The sequence below is a fragment of the Bison bison genome, unplaced genomic scaffold, assembly GCF_000754665.1.
Source record: "Bison bison bison isolate TAMUID 2011002044 unplaced genomic scaffold, Bison_UMD1.0 scf7180017864235, whole genome shotgun sequence".
Classification (NCBI taxonomy): domain Eukaryota; kingdom Metazoa; phylum Chordata; class Mammalia; order Artiodactyla; family Bovidae; genus Bison; species Bison bison.
Genome location: NW_011494807.1, coordinates 7,412,154 through 7,432,227, shown reverse-complemented (window position 1 = coordinate 7,432,227; position 20,074 = coordinate 7,412,154). Strand labels below are relative to the sequence as shown.

General features: G+C 40.6%; 1 protein-coding gene across 2 annotated transcripts in view; it reads right to left on the bottom strand.

Annotated features, from left to right (window-relative positions):
- Window positions 1-20,074, bottom strand: part of MEGF10 (multiple EGF-like-domains 10) — a 179,865-nt gene that overhangs the window by 107,774 nt on the left and 52,017 nt on the right. For both annotated transcript variants that reach the window (XM_010846328.1, XM_010846327.1), the window contains exons 3-4: window positions 14,186-14,287; window positions 12,750-12,850 (exon numbers count right to left, since the gene is read on the bottom strand). In XM_010846328.1, the coding sequence (XP_010844630.1) occupies window positions 12,750-12,850; window positions 14,186-14,287 (203 nt within the window). The remainder of the gene's footprint in view (window positions 1-12,749; window positions 12,851-14,185; window positions 14,288-20,074) is intronic.

Below are 20,074 nucleotides of genomic sequence, written 5' to 3'. Positions count from 1 at the left end.
GTGGTTGGTCACTTAGATCAAAATGTAATTTTCCCATTACTTTTAAATTAGTTTTCTCTAAAAAGTTATAGTGCAATAAAAAAAAATGCTTCTCAGTTCTGAGCATTTATATTAGCTATTATCTATCCCCGTAAGGAGACTGCATACATGATTGGAACTGTAAAAATTCTCCCTGTCTGCAAAGACTGAAATAGCAGCAACTAATTTTCTAGAGATAAGGTAAAGCTGTTCATTGTTTTCCTTTGGCCCTGTCTCCATGGGACTCTAAAGTCGAACTTTCTTAAGGAAAAAACAGGCAGAAGACAAGATTTCCATCTGTTTAGATGGAGGCTAAACATAGAGGTTTTATTATCATTATTAAATTCAGGGTTTCTATCTATAAAATCCTAAGTAGTCAGCATGCATTACAAGCAATAAAACAAAAAAGGTTTCCTGCATTGTTTATCAGATTTCCAATCTTCACTACTATCAGAAACCAAAGACCTAAATCAGAAAACATAAGTTAGGTTCTAATAGATGTGTGGGAAAATTGGAATTTCTGCTGGTGCAGTATGCGGACAAAGAATCTTTCCCAGTAGTTACTGGTACATTCCTCTGAACCAAGTCGGGCTCCATGGCAACAGAAGGCAGGGTCCCTATGGAAACATGAAAAAATCCACTGCCAGTGGCAGAAAGGGCATCATGGGTAGGTGTACTTAGGAACATACCATCTGGTTTCGCTGTCAGTTCAGGGTCTCTTTGGATAGCTTAACAGGATTGTCTCACTTTTATCTGTACTCAAAAGAGTCTGCTTAAGAGAGTCTACATACCAAGGTTGTTTGGAAATATTTGACAAGATCACAACTTTATTATTAAACAAGCCTGTGAGTGTGGAAGTCAAACAAATCAGGAACAGAAAGCGCTGATTGCCTTCAACTTCAGAGAGATGCTTCTCCCCTAAATCCTCACCATGTTCCCCGAATGCCCTGGAAAAGCACCACTCACCCCAAAATAGTCCACTGCCAAAGGCTGAATCTTCACAGCCCCAAACAAGGCTTTTGCCCTGTACTCTAATTCTTCTCATCCAGAAAACTCTGAGTCGAAAACTTTTCAGCAGCAGTAGATCAAAATGACATGAAGCCTGGACAAAGAATTAAATGTGTCCCTCCATCATCTCCCTTGGACAGCAAAGAGATCAAACCAGTCAATCCGAAAGGACATCAACCCTGAATATTTATTGGAAGGACTGATACTACAGCTGAAGCTCCAAAACTCTGGCCACCTGATATGAAGAGCCAACTCATTGGAAAAGACCCTGATGCTGGGAAAGATTGAGGGCAAGAGGAGAAGGGAGTGACAGAGGATGAGATGGTTGAATGGCATCACTGACTCAATAGAAATGTGTTTGAGCAAAATCAGGGAGACAGTGAAGGACAGGCAAGTCGGACATGCTGCAGTTTATGGGGTTGCAAAGAGTTTGGCACGAGCGACTGAACAATAACAGCAATTCCATCATCTCCAGGTGAGGGAAACAAGAACCCACAGGGAAGTTCTTTCCAAAATCCTTGCCCATTCGGCCAGTTCCCCAAGCCTGTGTTTCCCCTCCAGTGGCTGACAGTGGGGCAAAATGTAGCCATTGAAAATGTTTTTCCATTCCTTAAACAAAATTGCTGACAATATTATCCTGAGTTAGCTTGCCAAATGTTCCATCTCACAAAGAGGAAACCCATTCTTCCTGGAGACAAGGGCAGGAATAGTACATATAACTTCCCAGTTAATTGGAGAAGGTATAACATGAACCTATGGCCAGGTGCATAATTCAGGAACCTCAGTTGATATCTCCATGACTTAAGAGGTCCAAAATGTCATAGGAGGCCAGAAAGAGTCTAACACAGGGATGGCAAATGTGGGGCGCTCGGGCCACCCAATGACCATGACAGAAATCATTAATGAGTCACTCTGTTCTCCCTCTTAGCACAGACATGGTCTCATGATGCTCTCACTCTCACTCTCGTGGTCTCACTCTCTTCTAAACACGATGTTCCAGGTAGTGGCTCCTAAGAGACGTTACCCTCTCTCCCCAAAGGGAAACTTTTTGTTAATTCCAGTTCAGTATAACATAACATTCCAATATAAAAGACATAGGAAGAAATCTATGAGTTATGTGGCAAACAGCCTAACTGGGCCCCCTGAAGAGCCACCCCTATGGCATATCTGTCTCCTGGAAGGAAAACAGTCCTGGGTAAGTGAGCAGCAGATGTCTTTAAGCTCTTAACCCCAAATTTCAGTTTACAACCCACTGCTTACTGAAACATGACATTCAAGCAAGAGTCAAGCTCATTTGCAGGAATTATTTATTACATAAACACAGACCAGAGTTCTAGCTCCTTCTTTGCCTCCAGCCAGTTCAGTTTTTTCACAAAACTGGCCAAGTGAAAAATCAGCTGTGAATATTCATTCAGTGCTATGGTAATCAATTGTCACACTGCTCTCTGCTAAGCACAGGAAATCATATACAGTTCAGTGTGTGGGAGTGAACCCTTCTTATTTACGGTTCCAAAGTTCTCTTACTGAGTGCAAAGACAGCCAGGGCACATCCATGGGAACTGGTCCTCTACCACCAGGGCTGGCCTACAAGACAACAGGGTGACAACTCAGTCCCCAAACCTCTTCCTGTGTCTCCCTTGCAAGCCACGCGGGCTGCAAATCCCCCATCACAGCTTTAACTTGAAGTGAGTGTTTGACCTCCACCATCTAATAGAAGGGGCTTCCCAGGTGGTGCTAGTGGTAAAGAACCCACCTGACAATGTAGGAGATGTTAAGGGACATGGATTTGATCCTTGGGTTGGAAAGATCCCCCGGGGGAGGACATGGCAACCCACTGCAGTATTCTTGCCTGGAGAATCCCATGGACAGAGGAGCCTGGTGGGCTACAGTCCATGGGGCTGCAAAGAGCTGGACACGACTGAAGCAACTTAGCACCAAATATGCATCTAACAAAAGTAGGGTAACAGAGTCAAGCTCACCACAGAGGAAACAGTCATCACAACAGTCCGTTCCTCTGCAGCAGCATCCACCAACAGAAGACGGGGCATACAGACTAAGAACGGGAGCTGCACTGGAGGAGATCCCCAAGCCATGCCCTTTGTCTGCTCACAACCCTGCTGCAGGCAGCCCTGCTCCCAGTGATCTGCTTTCTCTGCCACCAGTCAAGGACGTGGGAGGAAGAATGCATTTCTGGTCTCATCTTTGGATTAGCCAATCCTTCCCAAGGAGGGACAATTGCCAACTTCTCATTCTACTGTTTTGCTGTGAGCTTTTCCTAGTCCCAAGAAACCAAATTTACAAGCAATTCCCACTTGCTAAGAGGTCAGGCACCAAAGACGTGTTTGAAAATCAGTTGTGTGTAAACCCAACGCATCTTCCTAAAGTTCTAATGTTGCTAATAATGGTTAGATGCCTAGGCCAGCCTCAAGTCCTTATTCACTACTCAAGTACAAGAACATGGTGATCACAAGTCCGGGTCTCAACTCCTTTCCACTGACCCACAGCCTCATGTGTCGCTGTCTAGGACTGCTGGGGGTGCCCTCACTGCCACAGGGGAAGAGATCACGGCTCTCTCCTTGGTGTTGATGGTGGGGGCTGTGGGAGAAGTCAAGCGGCCACGCTGGCTCCAAACCGTTCCTGGAGCTACAAACAGGTGAGGCCTTGGGAGAGGAGGACCTGTGGACTTTAGGATGGAGAGAATGGATCCCAGTGACAGTGGTAAGGGTAAGGAGCTCGAAGCACCTGCTGGTTTGACTCCTGGCATTTATTATTCAAGTCTCAGTCTCAAACTATCTCCTGTACCGGCTGGGAAATCCGCCCATTTCTGTCTCCACTGCCACCTATTGTTTCTAAACAGCATTGCTATAGCTGTTTGAAGAACAAAGCAGTCTACTTTATCCCCCTTGAAACCAAAATACCAGTAGCTAACTAATACATATTTCTTAAGAGGACAGCAACACTAATAAGTAAGGAAATGCAAAGAAAAGCAAGGTTCTCTTGTCACCCAGAAGCCTGAAAGCAATAATCACATCTAGTGTTGGTGAGAATACAGGGGAGTGGGCACCCTCATATATTCCTTGCGGGCAGGCAAGTTGTTAGAACCAATTTAGATAGCAGTTTGGAAGTTTGTATCAAAAAGTCTTAAAATGTGACTCAGATTTCTCCTTTCTCCTAATATTCCATTATTCCCTTCCTATAGAAATATATTTTTACTGGGCTCCTGACCACTCAGAATAAAGACGCCCATGCAGCTCAGTGAGGTCATGTAACTAAGTACCCACCGCTGGGGACCTAGACTGATGTGAGGAAATCAATAATGGCACATGAAGATGAAGGCTGCACCCTAGAGATGGTGGAGCAGAAAGGTGGAAATTGCTGGGTTTCTTATTTGTTTACCAACCTCTGGACTCGTGAGAAAGAAACAAACTTTTATGTCACAGCCAAACCTAATCTTTTCTGATACAAAATACATACTTTGTCCCAGAAATCCTACTAAATTTGTCTCATGAATTTTTCACATGTACAAAGAAATTCAAAATAGCTTAGTGGCTACAGTGAGCAACATTTAAGTGTCCAGAATTAGAATGAGCAGGTAGGTAGGAAGGAAAGAAAGAAGAAAGGAAGAAAATGTAAGTGAGATAGTCAAAAAGTGAGGAGGAAATAGATGTTAACAGATAACCTTGGAACACTGCATTTAAGCCAGTTTTTAAGCTATGCATCTTTTCATTTTAGGAACAAGATCAAAATTTTAAAGGAAAGAATTATATGAAATCTTGAGGGATCAAGGTTGAGAAGATGGAAGATAGGAAGTGTCTAAGACTACTGATCTTGTGGAGGAAGAGCCAAACAACATCTACTCTCATGACTTCAGAGAACACATGGACCAAGGCAAGGTGGAAGAGGATGAACAAGATGACCTCAGAGGTTATGATTTGAAATTCAAATGTAGCCATGACATTTACAAAATGCAACCAGACACTAATATTTACAAGGGATGTGTGGTCATGAAAGATAAGAACTATATGAAAAGAATACATAATTGTAGCAATTACCATGGTGGTTAAAGTTAGGCAAATATATATATATATATATATACACACACATTTATATATCTTAATGGCAAAAGATACAAAAAAATCAATCAGTGATGAGTAAAACATCTGTCAGGTGAATTTAGCTTAAGAACAAGTAGGTTTTGTTATTTCTGTTGTTTTTTTAAATTGAAGTAGAGCTGATTTATAATATCTTGATAGTTTCAGGTGTACAACAAAGTGATTCAGTTATATTTTTCAGATTGTTTTCCAATTTAGGTTATTATAAGATACTGAATACAGTTCCCTGTATTATACAGTAAATCCTTGTTGTTTATCTACTTTATTTATAGTTCTGTGTGTCTCTTAATCCCATACTCCTAATTTATCCCTCCACCTTCCCTTTCCCCTTTGGTAACCATAAGTTCTTTTTCTATGTCAAGAAACAACTAGATTTTGGATTTATAACTTTAGTAAATTAAAATTAATTGCTAATACTAATTGTAAAAGTGATCAGGAAAATAAATTAATAAAAATTTCCCATTTATAATGGCATCAAGAAGAATTTAAAACCTAGGAATAATTTAACTAAAGAGGTGAAAGACCTTTACACTAAAAACTATAATAAGTTGATGAAAGAAATTAAAGATACAAATACATAAAGCCTGACTCAAATACATTTGATATATTCCACACTCATGGTTGAAAGAATTTATATTGTCAAATTGTCCATACTAACAAAGCCACCATTTACAGGTTCAATTCAATCTCTATCAAAAACCCAATGGTATTTTTCACAGAAATAGAAAAAACAATCCTAAAATTTGCACGGAACCGCAAATGACTCCAGATAGCTAAAGTGATCTTGAGAAAGAACAAAGCTAGAGGTATCCACACTCTGTGATTTCAAACTTTATTACAAACTTGTAGTAATCAGTATAGTACTCGCATAAAAACAGACTCATAGATCAGTGGAACAGAATAAAGTCCAGAAACAAACCCATACATATATGGTCAATTAATTTGTGACAAAAGAGTCGAGAACATAAAACAATCTTTTCAATCAATGGTGTTGGGAAAACTGTACCACCCTATGCAAATAAGTGAAACTGGATCATATATTATATCATACACAAAAATCTACTCAAAATGGATTAAAGACTTGAACATAAGACCTGAAACTGTAAAACTCTTAGAAGAAAACATGGATGTAAAGTCCTTGACATGGCTTTCAGTGATGATTCTTTGGATTTACACCAAAAGCAAAGACTACAAAAGCAAAAATTAACAAACGAGACTGCATCAAACTAAAGAACTACTGCAAAGCAAACACCCACAAGACTATGCTAAGTCACTTCAGTCGTGTCCGACTCTGTGCGACCCCATAGACGGCAGCCCAGCAGGCTCCCCCATCCCTGGGATTCTCCAGGCAAGAACACTGGAGTGGGTTGCCATTTCCTTCTCCAATGCATGAAAGTGAAAAGTGAAAGGGAAGTCGCTCAGTTGTGTCCGACTCCTAGCGACCCCATGGACTGCAGCCTAACAGTCTCCTCCATCCATGGGATTTTCCAAGCAAGAGTACTGGAGTGGGGTGCCATTGCTTTCTCCGACCCACAAGACTATCAACAAGCAAACAACAAACCTGATTAAAACATGGGCAAAAGATTTGAAAATACCTTTTTCTAAAGAAGACATACAGATGGCCAACAGGTACATGAAAAGGTGCTCATCATCCCTAATCATCAGGGAAATGCAAATCAAAACCACAATGAGATATCACCTCACATTTGTTAGTATAGCTATCATTAAATAGACAAGATACAATAAATGTTGGTGAGGATGTAAGGAAAAGGGAATCCTCGTGCAATGTTGGTGGGAATGTAAGATAGTACAGCTACTATGAAAAACTGTATGGAGGTTCCTCAAAACAATTAAAAATAGAACTACCACATGATCTAGCAATTCCACTTCTGTGTATTTATCTGATGGAAACAAAACACTAACATAAAAAGATTATCTGCACCTCATGTTCACTGAAGCATTATTTCCTGTGGTCAAGTATGGATTTTTGGGGGCTCCAAAATCACTGCAGATGGTGACTGCAGCCATGAAATTAAAAGACGCTTACTCCTTAGAAGGAAAGTTATGACCAACCTAGATAGCATATTCAAAAGCAGAGACATTACTTTGCCAACAAAGGTCCGTCTAGTCAAGGCTATGGTTTTTCCAGTGGTCATGTATGGATGTGAGAATTGGACTGTGAAAAAGGCTGAGTGCCAAAGAATTGATGCTTTTGAACTGTGGTGTTGGAGAAGACTCTTGAGAGTCCCTTGGACTGCAAGGAGATCCAACCAGTCCATTCTGAAGGAGATCAGCCCTGGGATTTCTTTGGAAGGAACGATGCTAAAGCTGAAGCTTCAGTACTTTGGCCACCTCATGCTAAGAGTTGACTCATTGGAAAAGACTCTGATGCTGGGAGGGATTGAGGGCAGGAGGAGAAGGGGACGACAGAGGATGAGATGGCTGGATGGCATCACTGACTCGAAGGACGTGAGTCTGAGTGAACTCCGGGAGTTGGTGATGGACAGGGAGGCCTGGAGTGCTGCGATTCATGGGGTCGTGAAAACTGAACACATGGAGACAACCTGGTGTCTGCCAGTGGATAAATGGATAAAGAAGATGCGATATACAGATATAGTGGGATACTATTCAGCCATAAAAAGAGTGAACTTTTGCTATTTCCAACAATATGAATAGGTCTAGAGGGTATTGTGTAGGTTCAATCCCTGGGTTGGCAAGATTCCCCTGAATGACAGCATGGCAACCCACTCCAATATTCTTACCTAGAGAATCCCCATGGACAGAGGAGCCTTGCATCACACAATCCATAGTGTCTCAAAGAGTTGGATAAGACTGAAGCAATTTAGCACGCATGCAGAGGGCATTATGCTAAGTGAAATAAATCAGACATAAAAAAGACAAATACTGTCTGGTTCTAATTGTATGTGAAATCTAAAAACAAAATGAAAACAGAATCACAGCTACAGAGAATAAATGAGTGGTTTCTGGCATTGGGAGTTGAGGGTGAAATGGGTGAAGGGAATTAAGAAGCAAAACCCTCCAGTTATAAAATAAGCCACACAGATGTAATACGAATACAGCACAAAGAATACAGTTAATAATATTATAATAGCTTTGTAATGATTTTAACAGGTAGTTATTAGATTTATCCTGGAGATTATTTGTTAATATATGCAAATGTCAAATCACTAACCTGAAACTAACATATTTTATGTCGACTCTATTTCAATTTTTTAAGTCAAGAAAATAAATGACATTCCAGTTTTTAAAAATAATGAAACACAATCAGGCAATAATAGGAACTTTGAAAAATGAATAACCGTACAAGTGTAATTTTATGAACAGGTTAAAACCTCACAAAGGAATTACAGACATCTTCATGTCCCGCAATATTTTCTTCTTGGAGAATTTTCCAATCCATTCTCTTTTCCAGCCAGATTCTTAGGAAAGGCTTCTAACCACACTACTCCCCACATTTTTTGTTTTGGCTCTTTCTGCCTGATGGTAAATATCTGTCTTCTGAACACAGAGCCTTGTTACCCGAAGTGTGCTCTGTGGACCAGCAGCTTCTGTACAGCCTGAGAGTTTAGTAGAAATGAATAATCTTGGGCAGGATGAAGCAGGGGGAGGGAGGGATGGGAAGATGGGACTTGCTCTCCAGGGGAGCTACCTTAGCCACGTAAAAGAAACTATTTTTTCTAATATAGGTTGTTATGTGAAACCATCCTTTTTTTGCCTTCTAGGTAAACTGATTAACAAAATTAAACCAAAATTATAACCAATTCGTGTGTTTCAATTCTTTTTGATAACTTGCTGGAAACAGTTAAAATGGTGACTGTGCTGGCTGCCTGGCAGCAAAACCTAGTTGGAAAGAAAAAAGATTATGAAAGCAGAAACAAGAATCATGTGTTCTCTCTTCCTTCTCTATCCACAAGGGTGTCTCACTAGTGCCAGCTGTTGAGAGAACAGAAGATGTACCAGAGGCATCCCTGAGAACAAGGAAGTAACGGAAGCATGCTTGTCCTCTGGGTTAAGCTATGAAATCAAGACATCAGAGTGGAGAGATACAAAAATACCCTTAAAGAGACCAAATAGCTCCCAGGCCTCGGAGACCAGACAGTGAGCTGATTAAATGTATTAACATATCTAAAGGAAAACTGCAAGAAAAGGAAAATTTTAGTGACAAATGCTAGAGATGGCCATCCAAGCATTCAGGAGTCATATTGGCTGGTATGAGACTTATCTCAAGGAAAAGTTATAATATCTTTACCATCACATTATGGCAATAATTTTTACCAGGTATGACAGTCCTGTGGGATTGCCCTGCTTTCTGAGATTAGCTGTACTACTGATGGAGGCACTGGGCTCTAGAAGGCTAGAACCATGAAGCACTGAAATTTCTCTCTAACTAACCTTGCTCAGATACACAATCCCTACATCAGCTGCCAATAAAATTTCGTTTGCCACACGCCAGATCTTCAAGGAGAGAAGGTAGGACCAGGATACTGTGTCAGCGCCTCTCCAAGTTCTGTGTAACAATGAATTAGCACCCCGACTTTATATGACTCTTAGGACTTGGATTAACAAAAAAATCCACAATAGATAGAGCTATTTTCTCAGGGTGCTGACAACTAGGCTTGTAGGTTTGAACCCTGGCAAGTACACCAAGATAATGTCTCCTCGAAGCATCTGGGAAGTGGCCAGCCCGACCAGCCAGGCCTCCCCACTCTCCAGGCTGTGTGTATTCAAGGCCCTCCTTTGAAAATTTCCCATCAGCCTAGGCCACAGAGATCAGTTCATGATTATTCTCAAAGGTGTTTGATTATAAACGTAATTTTTCTTATTCTGTACCATTATTAATCAAACACATGCAAATTAAGAAAAATAGCAAAAGGAAAATTGGCACAAGGTATAAGCAAAAAGATGGGCTTTCCTGGTGGTTCAGTTGGTAAAGAATCACCCGCAATGCAGGAGACCTGGGTTCAATCCCTGGGTTGGGAAGATCCCCTGGAGAAAGAAAGGGCAACCTACTCCAGTATTCTTGCCTGGGAAACCCCATGGACAGAGTAGCCTGGGGGCTACAGTCCAAGGGGTTGCAAAAAGTCAGACACAACTTAACGACTAAATCACCACCACCATATAAGCAAAAAGACATTCTACACTGCTGGTGGGGGTATAAATTGAAAACACACCAAACATTCTAGGAATACGTGTATGCCTCTAACCCAGAAATTCTATGTCTATGAAGGTATCCTTACCTATTAATTATGTAGATGAACAAAGAATTAATCACAATGACATCTTCTAAAGTAGTCCATAATAGTTATAACTTGGAAATCATGTAAATATTCAAGAGCTGAGATCAGTTAAATAAACATCTATAATCCAATAAACACTGGCATTTGTAAAGTATTGCAGCAGTACATTTACCGACCAGGAAAGACAGTCACAATATTTGTATTTTCTTCTTTTTGGTAAGTTACATTTTCTAATTTCTCTTCAATGAACATTTATTATCATATATAGCTTTGGTTTTGAATCAAATTTGAGATATCACTCTTTCTATATACCCTGGAGAATGGAATGGCAACCCACTCCAGTATTCTTGCCTGGAGAATTCCATGGACAGAGGAGCCTGGAGGGCTTCAGTCCGTGGAGTTGCAAAGAGTTGGACACGACTGAGCAACTAACACTACACCCTTTCTATATAAATAATAGACTCCAAAGGTTAGAAGGAAGATGATACATATACTGGGCCAAGCCCTCTCTCTATTTAGAGCAAATTAGCCTCAAATTTGCTGAGCGACTTCACTTTCACTTCACTTTCATGCATTGGAGAAGGAAATGGCAACCCACTCCAGTGTTCTTGCCTGGAAAATCCCATGGACAGAAGAGCCTGGTAGGCTGCAGTCCGTGGGGTTGCTAAGAGTCGGACAAGACTGAGCGACTTCACTTTCACACATTGGAAAAGGAAATGGCAACCCACTCCAGTATTCTTGCCTGGAGAATCCCAGGGATGGTGGAGCCTGATGGGCTGCCGTCTATGGGGTAGCACAGAGTCGGACACGACTGAAGCAACTTAGCAGCAGCAGCCTCAAATTTGCTGAGCTACTTCACTTTCACTTCACTTTCATGCATTGGAGAAGGAAATGGCAACCCACTCCAGTATTCTTGCCTGGAGAATCCCAGGGACGGGGGAGCCTGGTGGGCTGCTGTCTATGGGGTAGCAGAGTCAGACATGACTGAAGCGACTTAGCAGCAGCAGCCTCAAATAAAATTATAAACCCATTTATAAATGGTTTATCCAAGCCCACCCAGTTGAGCGGTGGCCAAGTCAGTGTTATCATTCAGTTCTGTGGAGTCTTAAGCCCAGACATGATCAGAAGTTTCTAGTGCCTCCACGTTAGAGCAGAACTCTGTCTCTTTTTACTACTCAATACCAGCATCTCATCTCAGAAAGCAAAGATGTCCTTCTAGCTTTTTGTTGAGCCAAAATATTTGAATAAAATCATTTTTAATAATACCTATCTTAAGTGTTTTTCAGTGATCCAGTGGATGTTGGCAATTTGATCTCTGGTTCCTCTGCCTTTTTTAAAACCAGCTTGAACATCAGGAAGTTCACGGTTCACATATTGCTGAAGCCTGGCTTGGAGAATTTTGAGCATTACTTTACTAGCATGTGAGATGAGTGCAATTGTGTGGTAGTTTGAGCATTCTTTGGCATTGCCTTTCTTTGGGATTGGAATGAAAACTGACCTTTTCCAGTCCTGTGGCCACTGGGAGTTATCCAAATTTGCTGGCATATTGAGTGCCGCACTTTCACGGCATCATCTTTCAGGATTTGGAATAGTTCAGCTGGAATTCCATCACCTCCACTAGCTTTGTTCATAGTGATGCTGTCTTAGGCCCACTTCAACTGAGCGACTGATTTGATCTGATCTGAAGTGTCTCTAAGAGTCCTACACACAATAGTTAGAAAGCACAATTGCAAACTACATTCCACATGATATTCTAAGATTTCCTAAAGTGTATCATAAAACATCAAACTTCTCTCAAGACATCTCAAAATGAATCAGTGAGATGGGGAGGGGAGGGATGATAGAAATGACAATGAAAAAAGGTCTACTTTGTGATTCAGACTTACAGCCATTTCATATTGTGAAAGCTCCTTAATAAGCCTTTCACTCTATGTACCAGAAAAGAACATGCTGGCCCCTTGAAAGTTGACTCAAGACTCTGGTGAGTTGCTGCAGGAAGCTTACATCTCTTTTCTCTTCTCTGATGACTCCCTGACTGATTTCCAAACAAACTTTTCTTGAAGAATTGTAACAAACATTGCAGCATCCAACCTTGAATCATCTTTCTATAACTTCTGCTTTCTCCTCAAGTGACTTTCATGTGGAGACTTGTGACAGGACAGAGGGACACAGTGAATGCTTCCCTGCTTACACAGGCCAAGACAGCAGCAGTGAGCATAAGGGAAGGATCCAAGATGCCACAGGCCTCAGTCTCCACAGGCCTCAGTCTCCATCTCCGCAGGCTGCCATTAACAGATGCAAACCAACACTGGGAAAAGTAAATGAACTTCCAAGAAATGTTAGTCTTACTTACGGACACACATTTCCCTGCTCTCGTAAAATCCAGGACAACACTGGGACTTGCGTCTGTACATAGTTTTTTCTCCATGTCGATAGGCGGTCCGATAACTGATTCTATATAGAGGTCAAAAAAAAATCACATCATTACATCTTTTGATCTGCAATTTGATTAGAAATCAAAAATGTATATTTTAATACAAAAAACTATCAAACATGATATAGGTATAAAAAACAAGGTCCTCCAAAATAATAAAGGAGAAACATGGGGTATATATTTTGAGCAATACTATACTAACTCACCAATTTGCTAAGAATACACTGAGTGGACATTTAAGTACACCAGCACTTTTTGCAAGGAATCAGAAGCTTCATGTCTTCTCTACTTCACTTGAGATATTTTATAAGCTATTGATCAGCTTCATATATATTACTTATCTAGTCACTCATCATTTATCTATATAGGTTTAGAGGAAGAATTTGGAGAAGTCCTTTAAAAATCTATGTTAGTGCATTTTTACCCTACTACAAAATAGGACACCAAAAATAAAGACCTTTACATATAACTCAAGCTTCATTCATTTACCAATCCATTTATATAACACATGTTTATTGAGCACTTACCATATTCCAGGCATTGGGGAAAGAGCTCACAGTGAGTGAAAGAATATAAAGCTCTTGCCCTCAAGAAATTTACATTTTACTGGGGAAGACAGACCTGTATAATTTAAGATATACACTCAACAAATAAATATATTATCAAATAATGGCTGGTAATGATTAAATGCTGTCAAAAAATAAAGCTTGAGTAAGGGAATAGATTGTGACATGAAGGAATGCTGGTTTAGTCACAGCAGTCAAGGAAAGTTTGTCCTAAGAAATAATAATGAGTGTGACATCATTTAGTGCAGCATAAATCAGCAGGTACCACATTCCACCCACAACCCAGATGACAAGTATTTTACTACTGAAATCAAGACAGTTTTCTTCCATATTAACATGATTATTTAACACAGTGTTTTTGTTTTCTGTTTTCGCATTTATAGAAAAAATAAACATGCGGCTTATTTTTCTTAAATTTAATTCAAATTTAAGTTAGTCTAAATTAAATTCGATGTTCAAGTAGAAACATAGGCTAAGATAGAGTTTTTTGATATCTGGTGATATCCATATTTAAGAGTGTCTCCCCAGTTTTGCTCAACAGCTGGGTGACTTCAGCTAATCAAATGATGGTAACCAGTAGATGTTTTGTGTGTAAGTTCCTCGAGGGACAGACAATCTTTTTGTGTTTCCGTATCTCCTGCAGCTTGGAACATGGCTACAACAACCACCCACACTCAACAGCTATTCACTCTATGAATGGGCCCACTTTCTCAAGTGTTTAATATCTCTGACTGTGTCAGACTCCATTCCACCATGCCAAATAAATAAACACTTCTGAGTGCCCATTACCTGTGCCGTGTGCATTTAAACCAGTTCAGAATGTCGGTGCAGCTAGTGTAGTAAATTTGATCAAAGGGATGTGGATATGACTCTTGCACAGTCACAGAGTAGCTGAAAAGAAGAGAAAAGAGAAGCAGTCAGTATTTCTCTTACATTAATGATAGACTCTGTACCAAAAAACAGTCACTGGCTAAATTATCTGTACTTCCAACTCCACACTGACTTTTAACAGAATCTCCATGTTTTGATGGGTTTCTATTTGAACTTGAACCCTAAAAGTTCCGACATTAAAATATTTAAAACACAAGAGTTTATGCTATAAATTTCAAAAAATTCTCATTTACTATTCACCCCAAACTCCAATATCACTAAATTTAAAAGCATACTATTACAGGGACTTCCCTGGTGGTCCAGTGACCAAGACTCCATGCTCCCAATGCAGGGGGCCTGGGTTCAATCGCTAGTCAGAGAACTAGATCCCATGTACTGCAACTAAGAGCCAAGGCAGCCAAATAAATATTTTTTAAAAATCACCACATATTTTCCTGTAATTTTCAGTTCCATCCCACACCCTGTAGTCCAGGGATATCAAAACCTTTCAAAAAAAGTTTTCATCATAGGCCTCAATAAATAATACCCCTAGCTGAGCTGGTAAAGAATCTGCCTGCAATGCGGGAGACCTGGGTCAAGAAGATCCCGTGGAGAACAGATAGGCTACCCACTCCAGTATTCTGGCCTGGAGAATTCCATGGACTACAGTCCATGGGATCACAAAGAGTCAGACATGACTGAGCGATTTTCCATTCAAAAATTAAATAAGTGTAATCAGAAAATCTGAGTACATTTTGCTACTGATTTTGGAAAAATACTGATTTTGGAAAGTATATTTCTCTGGAACTTCGAATGATTTTTTTCTTGCACCTGCCCTATCTTCAGGTAATGGAAGAATATATGCAGCCTCTACATAGAAGCTACAAAGAAGCCTTTAAACCTGATTCTAAACATACTGCTGAGACAGTTAGCCTGAAATAATCATACTAACAACCAGACGCTACTTAAACAGTCTGTTTTCCAATATATTTTCATTAATAGATTCTTGTAAGAGTAAAAACATGCAATCCGATGGGTCTAAGAATGTGGCTGAAAAGATCCAAAAAATATAAAGAATATTCCTTGTTCAATTCCTTACTTTATTTCAGAGCAGTCTATTGCATGCCCAAGAGCTTAAATTTCTTGCCCACAGGAAAATCTGGAGAATTCCCTTTCCAAAACAATCTGTTTTCTATTTGTTAGCAGTCTCATAAATATTTCCACTAAAATCTTTAATTCATGCTAACAACAATAACAACAAAAGCCACAATCATGGACTCACTTGGCGCAGATCAATAGGCCAAGTTCATTAAGAAGAGCTATGAACTGCAGAAAGTATGGAAGGAATGGGGTTAAAATTTCTACATGAATGAATTCAGGTTAGATAAAGAAAAGAGACTCTTGATTTGAAAGCTAAGCTGTACTGGCCTCACACACAGTACTATTTCTTTCTCCAAGTGGTCTCTCTCAGTCATCATGAGACATCCATGAACTCATCATACTGTTTGAACTCTGTGTATTTGGGACATTGCAACTTGATTTCTAGGTAAATTTAGGGATCCTCCACAGGTCTGAGGCAAATGTAGTAGGTCCTTGTGAAAAGACCACTGGATTAGAAGAAGGCAAGATTATTAGCATCCTGATCTGATACTGAGAATTTGGCTGACCTTCAGGGGAGAATCTCACTTCCCTCGATTTATCACATCGTAAAACAATGGGCCAAGAGATGTTCTTGAAGATCCCTTCCCACTGACTTCTGCATTTCTAACATACATTTCACATAACTACTTCCTTCTACTCCAGCAGATGACACCCACAAGAACAGGTTCAGACGAGCACCAAGTATGCAATCACCTACATCTCTGATATAACTCCTTTTGGGTAAACCAATAGGTCTCTGTTAAAATATAAATTGTCTTGGAATGAAATATCACATCAAGCTATTCAGATTTCCTTCAGACCCCTAGCAGTGTCCTGAGGTTTGTTGTGGTTGTTGTGCTTTAGTCACTAAGTCGTGTCTGACTCTTTGTGCCTCCATGGACTGTAACCCACCAGGCTCTGTGGGATTTCTGTGGGATTTCCCAGGCAACAATACTGGAGTAGGTTGCCATTTCCTTTTCCAGGGGATCTTCCCAACCCAGGGATCAAACCTGTGTCTCCTGCATTGGCGGGCAGATTCTTTACCACTGAGCCACCTGGGAAGCATCCTGAAGCTCATGTTGATGCAAATTCTAAGCCTTTCTTCACCAGTTCTTTTCCCCCCCAATCCAGAGTCCCTTGGATGACAAGGAGATCAAATGAGTCCATCCTAAAGGAAATCAACCCTGAATATTCACTGGAAGGACTGATGCTAAAGCTGAAGCTGCAGTACTTTGGCCATCTGATACGAAGAACCAACTCATTGGAAAAGACCCTGATGCTGTGAAAGATAAAAGGCAGGAGGAGAAGGGGATTATAGAGGATGAGGTGGTTGGATGGCATCAATGACTCAATGGAGATGAGTCTGAGCAAGCTCCAGGAGATGGTGAAGGACAGGGAAGCCTGGTGTGCCATAGTCCTTGGGATGGCAAAGAGTCGGACACAACTGAGTGACTGAACAACAAACCAACAGCTTGCAAATAAATGAATCTTGAGACCTGAGCGCTATTTCTCCATTTCATTTCTAGCAGAGAGAATGTCCTCTGTGTGTGGACCTGCCATCTAGGCAGTCTCACATTCAGTTCAGTTCAGTCGCTCAGTCGTGTCCAACTCTTTGCAACACTATGAATTGCAGCACGCCAGGCCTCCCTGTCCATCACCAACTCCCGGAGTTCACTCAGACTCACGTCCTTCTAGTCAGTGATGCCATCCAGCCATCTCATCTTTTGTCATCCCCTTCTCCTGCTGCCCCCAATCCTTCCCAGCATCAGGGTCTTTTCCAATGAGTCAACTCTTCCATGAGGTGACCAAAGTATTGGAGTTTCAGTTTTAGCATCAGTCCTTCCAATGAACACCCAGGACTGATCTCCTTTAGGATGGACTGGTTGGATCTCCTTGCAGTCCAAGGGACTCTCAAGAGTCTTCTCCAACACCGCAGTTCAAAAGCATCAATTCTTTGGCTCTCAGCCTTCTTCAAAGTCCAACTCTCACATCCATACATGACCACTGGAAAAACCATAGCCTCGACTAGACGGACCTTTGTTGGCAAAGTAGTATCTCTGCTTTTGAATATGCTATCTAGGTTGGTCATAACTTTCCTTCCAAGAAGTAAGCGTCTTTTAATTTCATGGCTGCAGTCACCATCTGCACTGATTTTGCAGCCCTAAAGTCTGACACTGTTTCCACCGTTTCCCCATCTATGAAGTGATGGGACCAGATGGTACCAGATGCCATGATCTTCGTTTTCTGAATGTTGAGCTTTAAGCCAACTTTTTCACTCTCCTCTTTCACTTTCATCAAGAGGCTTTTTAGTTCTTCACTTTCTGCCATAAGGGTGGTGTCATCTGCATATCTGAGGTTATTGATATTTCTACCAGCAATCTTGATTCCAGCTTGTGCTTCATCCAGCCCAGCGTTTCTCATGATGTACTCTGCATATAAGTTAAACAAGCAGGGTGACAATATACAGCCTTGATGTACTCCTTTTCCTATTTGGAACCAGTCTGTTGTTCCATGGCCTGTTCTAACTATTGCTTCCTGACCTGCATACAGGTTTCTCAAGAGGCAGGTCAGGTGGTCTGGTATTCCCATCTCTTTCAGAATTTTCCACAGTTTATTGTGATCCACACAGTCAAAGGCTTCGGCATAGTCAAGAAAGCAGAAATAGATGTTTTTCTGGAACTCTCTTGCTTTTCTGATGATCCAGCGGATGTTGGCAATTTGATCTCTGGTTCCTCTGCCTTTTCTAAAACCAGCTTGAACATCTGGAATTTCATGGTTCATGTATTGCTGAAACCTGGCTTGGAGAATTTTGAGCATCACTTTACTAGCGTGTGAGATGAGTGCAATTGTGCGGTGGTTTGAGCATTCTTTGGCATTGCCTTTCTTTGGGATTGGAATAAAAACGGACCTTTTCCAGTCCTGTGGCCACTGCTGAGTTTTCCAAACTTGCTGGCATACTGAGTGCAGCATTTTCACAGCATCATCCTTTAGGATTTGAAATAACTCAACTGGAATTCCATCACCTCCACTAGCTTTGTTTGTAGTGATGCGTCCTAAGGCCCACTTGACTTCACATTCCAGGATGTCTGGCTCTAGGTGAGTGATCACACCATCATGATTATCTGGGTCGTGAAGATCTTTTTTGTATAGTTCTTTTGTGTATTCTTGCCACCTCTTCTTAATATCTTCTGCTTCTCTTAGTCATCCTAAAGGATATCAGTCCTGGGTATTCATTGGAAGGACTGATATTGAAGCTGAAACTCCAATACTTTGGCCACCTGATGAGGAGAGCTGACTCATTGGAAAAGACCCTGATGCTGGGAAAGATTGAGGGCAAGAGAAGAAGGGGATGACAGGAGATGAGATGGTTAGATGGCATCACCACCTTAATGGACATGGGTTTGGGTGGACTCCGGGAGTTGGTGATGGATAGGGAGGCCTGGCATGCTGCAGTTCATGGGGTCGCAGAGTTGGACATGACTGAGCAACTGAACTGAACTGAACTAAATTAGTTTGTTAAAACTAGATCTGATGCAGTATTCCCATAATTTCACATGCTATGTTATAGTGTTAAGATCCAAATGCCTTGGAGTGCAAAAGCAATAATCAACTAAGGGACCTTGCCCAAACACTCGCCATTGCATATGATGGAGGAGCTGACTCCATAAGCAAATGTGAAAAGTGTTTTCACTAATTTCTTGCAGCCTGGAAAGTTTCCTCAATAAGAAAAAATGTTAAAGCATATGAATTTCCTCTTCTGGACATTTACTGCTCATTAATAGCTTACATTTGCAGGATGTTTCTCTGCTTTTAGGATACAAAAAAGCTCTTCTCTATAAAAGGGTAATTAAACCATTAAGGGTTCCAATTCAACAAACATTTATTAAATAAATTCTATGTAATTCTCAAAGGGCTCTTAAAAGAGGCCAGCCTGTAAAAGCTAAAATAACCTGCTTTTACTTTAACAGAGAAATATATACATTTCGGGGGAAATCAAACCATAAAATTTACCATGGTTGAGTATTTCTCTTCAGTCTTGACACTTTTCATTAGAATTATTCATAGTCTCAAACTTAATGAATAACAGGCTAAATATAAATTACTTTTCACATTGATCAGATACTGAGGTTTCCACTCAAATTTAAAGGAGAATGATTCTGAGCCTCTTCACCCCAAATTTCCTTTCTGTTCTTTTTCATACATTCTTTTTCTTTTCGAAACAATCTCTGCTTTTTATTTCTCATTTTTAATGATATTATAATCACACCAGAAAATCTGGAAAACAAATCTTTAAGAAGAAAGGGAGAAAATTGAATAACTCTTACCTAATTACCCATAGCATTTTCCTGCACTTCTCTTACCATCCCTAGGGGGTTTTAGCTTTTAGCTTTAGTTTAGCTTTTTTCGCTTTTATATTTTCATACTCATGCTAGCCACATAATTTTAAGTCTACTTTTTGAATTTAAGGGTATGTCATAAGCATTTTTCCCTGTTAGTAAATAGTCTTCAAATTATGACTGCCAAATACTTGTGACTACACCTGATTTGCTCAGTACCCACTTATCATTAGACAATCAAGTTGTCCTTTTCCAAGGGACCACTTTCTGGAAGCTGTGTGCTCACACCTTGAAGGCAAATGTCTCTGAGAACTGGAGGGCATCCCCTGCT